The 6,043-nt window shown below is 46.1% G+C and overlaps 1 protein-coding gene across 1 annotated transcript in view; it reads left to right on the top strand.

The window, feature by feature from the left end:
- Positions 1 to 136: 136 nt before the first annotated feature.
- ADCY9 (adenylate cyclase 9) overlaps positions 137 to 6,043 on the top strand; it is a 139,046-nt gene continuing 133,139 nt past the window's right edge. Inside the window, exons 1-2 of the mRNA XM_008071124.2 lie at positions 137 to 204; positions 408 to 2,144. Coding sequence (XP_008069315.1) covers positions 452 to 2,144 — 1,693 coding nt within the window. The 5' untranslated portion in view covers positions 137 to 204; positions 408 to 451. The remainder of the gene's footprint in view (positions 205 to 407; positions 2,145 to 6,043) is intronic.

Below are 6,043 nucleotides of genomic sequence, written 5' to 3'. Positions count from 1 at the left end.
GTTGTTTTTGCGCCGGCGGCTCACGGTGCTGGGAGCGCTCGGGGTCTGAACTTCCCTCCAGAGCCGCAGCCGGAGAAGGCGAGCGTGCAGAGGAAAAGCCGCGCCGTGTAGAGGCGCCCACGGGCGAGCGGCGCGGAAGGGGAGAGCGGGCCGCGTCCCCCGGACCGAAGGCGGCCACGCTTCTGGGACCCCGGGGCGCTCCAGGTCCGTCCCAGATGGTTTTTGTCCCCTCGAAGGTGGGATGGTGGGGACATTGATTAGCCGCGATCGACAGTTTTTGCGAGCATATGGTGCCCTTCCAAGTCGCGTGCGGGGGTCACCGCTTAGGAAGGGAAGAGGGCTCCTGCCCTTCAGGTGTGCGTGGATATGTAGAAGCGCCGAATAACTCTCTTCTGTCTTGCCGACAGGTACTGGTGACCCCGGCCAGGGAAGGCCCCGGGAGCTCGACAACATGGCTTCCCCGCCCCACCAGCAGCTGCTGCATCACCACAGCACCGAGGTGAGTTGTGACTCCAGCGGAGACAGCAACAGCGTGCGGGTCAAGATCAACCCCAAGCAGCTGTCCTCCAACAGCCACCCCAAACACTGCAAGTACAGCATCTCCTCCAGCTGTAGCAGCTCCGGGGACTCCGCAGGGCTCCCCCGGAGAGTGGGCGGTGGAGGCCGCCTGCGCAGGCAGAAGAAGCTGCCCCAGCTGTTCGAGAGGGCCTCCAGCCGGTGGTGGGACCCTAAGTTCGACTCGGTGAACCTGGAGGAGGCCTGCCTGGAGCGCTGCTTTCCGCAGACCCAGCGCCGGTTCCGGTATGCACTCTTCTACATCGGCTTCGCCTGCCTTCTCTGGAGCATCTATTTTACTGTTCACATGAGATCCAAAATGATTGTCATGGTAGCCCCTGCTCTGTGCTTCCTCGTGGTATGTGTGGGCTTTTTTCTGTTTACCTTCACCAAGCTGTACGCCCGGCATTATGCGTGGACCTCGCTGGTTCTCACCCTGCTGGTGTTCGCCTTGACCCTGGCTGCACAGTTTCAGGTTTTGACGCCTCTCTCAGGACGTATTGACAGCTCCAATCATACTGCTGCAGCCAAGCCCACAGACACTTGCTTATCTCAAGTGGGGAGCTTTTCCATGTGCATTGAAGTGCTCTTTTTGCTCTACACCGTCATGCACTTACCTTTGTACTTGAGCTTGTGTTTGGGGGTGGCCTATTCTGTTCTTTTTGAGGCCTTGGGCTATCATTTCCGAGGCGGAGCCTGCTTTCCCTCTCCCGGAGCGGGAGCCCTGCACTGGGAGCTACCGAGCAGGGCCCTGCTCCATGGCTGTATTCACGCCATCGGGATCCACCTATTCATCATGTCTCAGGTGAGGTCCAGGAGCACCTTCCTCAAAGTGGGACAATCGATTATGCATGGAAAAGATCTGGAAGTCGAAAAAGCTCTCAAGGAGAGGATGATTCATTCTGTGATGCCGAGAATTATAGCTGATGACTTAATGAAACAGGGGGATGAGGAAAGTGAGAATTCTGTTAAGAGGCATGCCACCTCGAGTCCCAAGAACAGGAAGAAAAAGTCTTCCATACAGAAAGCTCCTATAGCATTCCGCCCTTTTAAGATGCAGCAGATCGAAGAAGTCAGTATTTTATTTGCAGATATTGTGGGCTTCACCAAAATGAGTGCCAATAAGTCAGCCCACGCCCTGGTGGGTCTCCTGAACGATCTGTTTGGTCGCTTCGACCGCTTGTGTGAGGAGACCAGATGTGAGAAAATCAGCACTCTGGGAGACTGCTACTATTGTGTGGCAGGGTGTCCTGAGCCCCGGGCAGACCATGCCTACTGCTGCATTGAGATGGGCTTAGGCATGATCAAGGCCATCGAGCAGTTCTGTCAGGAGAAGAAGGAAATGGTGAACATGCGTGTTGGGGTTCACACAGGGACTGTCTTGTGTGGCATCCTGGGCATGAGGAGGTTTAAATTTGATGTGTGGTCTAATGATGTGAACCTGGCCAATCTCATGGAGCAGCTGGGAGTAGCTGGCAAAGTTCACATTTCCGAGGCCACTGCAAAATACTTAGATGACCGGTACGAAATGGAAGATGGGAAAGTTATTGAACGGCTCGGCCAGAGTGTGGTTGCTGACCAGTTGAAAGGTATGTGCATTTCTCTGCCTCATCATCTTCCTCCCTGATCTGCTTTTATTAAATACGACTTTTAAAAAAATCTTCCAGCGTCAGTATCTGGAGGCAGCTCAGTTGTCTTAGGATCAGTGTGACTTTTTCTCCAGTGAGTCAAATATCACAGATCTATTCACACTGCAGAAAGGGGCACTATGGCAGAGCTGACCTACACGAGACCTTTAGAAGGAAGTAGAATTTTGAAAATGCATACACCACCAGTAGGCCGACATTCTGAGGGGCATGTCCCATGAATGTACAGGTATGGAGCCCTACAGAAGTCAGAACTTTTCAGCCCTTAAAAAAAATTGCCTTTGCAGTTCATTTGGTCACTCTTAAGTCCTATCTAGATGTTTCTCTATGCCTTTTTACAAAAATGTGAAGACTAAAACCTTTTTCCTCTCTAGTCCTCACTTTGCTTATCATCAAAATAGGGATAGGAAGTCAGATCTGTTCTGCAGGACTTGAAAATCAGACAAAATTATATACCTCTGAGTGCACACTGCCTTCTGTCTACTGCCTTGGTCTCATTTTAAGAAATGTTTGCATTTTCAACTTCAACTTCCATTTGTTTAAGGGTGCTTTATTATCATGGTATTTGTCTTACCATACACCCCAGCATTTTAAAGTGCTGAACTTCTCAAACTACCAATTGATTTGAAAGTGAGACATGTACCCGGAGCTTCTTACGGCTATTCTCAGTGTTTTTACTGGGCTGCTGCTACTGCTTCTTTTTGAAAATTTTATATGGGATAAAATCTTTGAGGTCTGGGAAGTGATGTATAAAATACAACCAAAAATAAGTCTAAGTAATCTACCACGTTTCTTCCTCCCTCCTCTTTTAAACAGTCCTTATGTTTTACAAAAATCTTCTGGATTGAGGGGAACGTCTAATTTTGGAAATATGTAGAGACAAGAACATTGATTTTTAAAAGCTTACATTTATAAAGCTGCGTTGTATTTTGTGGTACCCACACACTGCATAATTACACAGTTAAAAGTCCCAGGAAAGGGAATCCTCAGAAGGAGAAGTAATTGTTTAACTCAGAGATGGCAAGTGGTTGAGCTAGGGCTTGCATAGGTTGTTGGCTTTGAAAGAATCTTATGTGCTCAATTGGCATTTTCTTTCTCTGGCTTGTAATTGGAGCTCTCACATCATTTATTTATTTGTTATCTGCCAAGGGTGCTTTCTCTTTCTTCTGATTTTTCTTTATTATATTAATTTTGTTGTTGAAGAATTTATGAATGTAAGAGAAAAACACTTTCACCTGAGAATTCCCTTGACGTAGAGGGCTTTAAAGGCTATGTTGATGAGGTCAGAAACTATGCTTTGCAGCTCACTTGAAAGATTTGCCATGACAAGTGTCTTTCCATTTAGAGGGGTGGCACCTGCTGTTGGGCCTGAAGGTGTCAGCAGAGTGGGATATGGATGTAACCCCTACTTAACATGTTGGTCTTTTTAGGACCCAGGCGTTGTGAGCTGTTTCCTTAGGGACTGTGGGATGGTGGAGCTATACTGCACTACATTAAATTAAAAGGACAGTGTTAGCAGTTGTGGTTAGCTGTACTTTGTACTTGAATTTCAGAAATAAAAGTAAGTATTAAGTATGTTTGGAAATTGCCAAATCATTGAATCTTTGGCAGTACTCACTTTGGTTAATTTATTGGTGATTTTATTTTCAGTTTATAGATCATGGCTCTCAAAGACACCAAAACATAATATGCTGGAGTGGATTTGTTGATTTTTTTAAGCCTCAAGTAGTGTAAATTTGGTAAATTAACTTTTTCTTTAGATTTATGTACATTGTATATGTATGAAGAAAAAGTTTTAGTACTGTATGCGAAGTAGGGAAGCTAGAAGGCTTAGCTAAGCTGTTGATTTTGTAAAAAATGGTATTCTCTCTTTAGCTGTTTCCTTAAGACATGATTTTTGCTTCCTTTAGCTCATTTTGAAAACCTTTGTGGATAGGACTCCAGAAGAGTATGTCTACATAACTTCCTGACTCTTTTTGAAACTTTTCTGATGTACAGAGCTGCTCAGTTGAGATGATAGCATTTTTTTTGAAGACCCTTTCACACACATAGTTAAGCTTATATACTTAAGGTTTATTTTAGCCTTCTGTGTTTGGGCTGGTGGTGTATTTTTTTCTCTGTGCAATATTGGGTATTAGCCTTTATCTGTTATCCTCTTTTCTGAAAACAGGATTAAAAAGTACCCAGTAGAGAACTCCGTAGATATGAACATCAGTAGAATAAGCAGAGAATTCTAGCATTAGCCTGGCAGCATGAGAGGAAACTGCTGTTGTCTAATTTATCTGCTTAGGCTTTGTGAAAGGTGATTTCATTATTTCTGCACATTCATTCCCTCACCCTATAATGCCTCAAAGATGCATCCGTGATAGTTTCTGACCTCAGTGAGCTCACAGTTAAAAATGTTGTTGTAGAGTTATACCCGAGAGTCAGGCAATGTTTTAGGGAGGTGGGTCCTGAGATCACATGGTGGCTCTCCTGGTGGACAAAACAACATTGGGTGCAGAGTGGATAGCAGGGGCAAAGGCTTGGAATTGTATTTCTTGGTGGGATTAGGCAATCGTAAGTAGTTACAATTACCCAAGAATTGCTGATGGGTAGCATGAGAAGGAATTTGGATTTGATTCTATAGGTGATGGGAGCCATTGGACTTTAAACAGGAGGTTTAGGTGATCTGATTTCCAATTTTTTTTCTTGAGTCAGAGTCTCACTCTGTCGACCAGGCTGGAGTGCAGTGGCACACTCATGGCTACTGCAGCCTCGACCTGCTGGGCTCAGGTGATCCTTCTGCCTCTGCCTTTCAAGTAGCTGGAACCACAGGTGTGCACCACCACACCTGGCTAATTTTTTAATTTATTGTAGAGACGAGGTCTCATCATGTTGCCTAGGCTGGTCTTGAAACCCTGGACTCAGGCAATCCTTTCACCTCTGCTTCCCAAAGTGCTGGGATTACAGGCATGAGCCATTGCGCCTGGCCTGATTTGCAATTTTAGAATGCTCACTCTTTCAGGTCAAAGGAATGTGGGTTGGAAAAGTATGAGACTGGAGATTAAAGAACTATTTGAGTAAGTCCCAGGTAGGGGTGATGGTGAACTGAACCAAAATAGCAGCAGTAGTGATGGAGTGATGGGACAGATATGAGCAGTATTAAGATCAATTTGATAGGACCTTGAGCCAGATTTAAACAGGAGGGGAGAGGCTTGACTGCTTGAATGGGTGATAACATTTTAAGATTCTAGAATTGACCTCGAGACAGTTTAGAGTCAGGAATGAGTGAGAGACCTTTGAATTTTCTGTGGTATCAATGGAGAATGCGGGATCAAGTTGTAAATATAAAATAGTCCAGAACACCTGGCTTGTTCACTTCATTCATTCAGCAAATAATTTACTCTGTGCTAGGTTCTGGGGGAACAAAATAGGCAAAAATTCCTGCTCCCACCAATGAGGGGCCAGGAATTTTTAATTAATAATAGATCTTCTAATAGGGGAATTCTAATGGAGGAGTCAGCAAGGGAGTCAAGCAATAAATAAGTTAAAATATAAAATTTAACTGGGCTCGGTGGCTTAGCTTATAATCCTGCGCCTTTGGGAGGCTGAGGTGAGTGGAATGCCTGAGCCCGCGGGTTCGAGACCTGCCTGGGCAACTTGGCAAGACCTCATCTCTACAATAAATAAAAAAAATTAGCTGGGTGTGGTAGCATGCACCTGTAGTTCCAGCTACTTGGAAGGCTGAGGCGGAAGGATCTCCGGAGGCGGAAGGATCTCCAGAGCCCAGCAGGTCGAGGCTGCGGTGGCCGGGAGCGGCCACTGCACTCCAGTCTGGGCGACAGAGTGAGACTCCAACT

Source organism: Carlito syrichta, unplaced genomic scaffold, assembly GCF_000164805.1.
Source record: "Carlito syrichta isolate Samal-C Ts95f unplaced genomic scaffold, Tarsius_syrichta-2.0.1 Scaffold314117, whole genome shotgun sequence".
Taxonomy (NCBI): Eukaryota; Metazoa; Chordata; class Mammalia; order Primates; family Tarsiidae; genus Carlito; species Carlito syrichta.
This window is presented reverse-complemented; position numbering and strand designations above follow the sequence as displayed.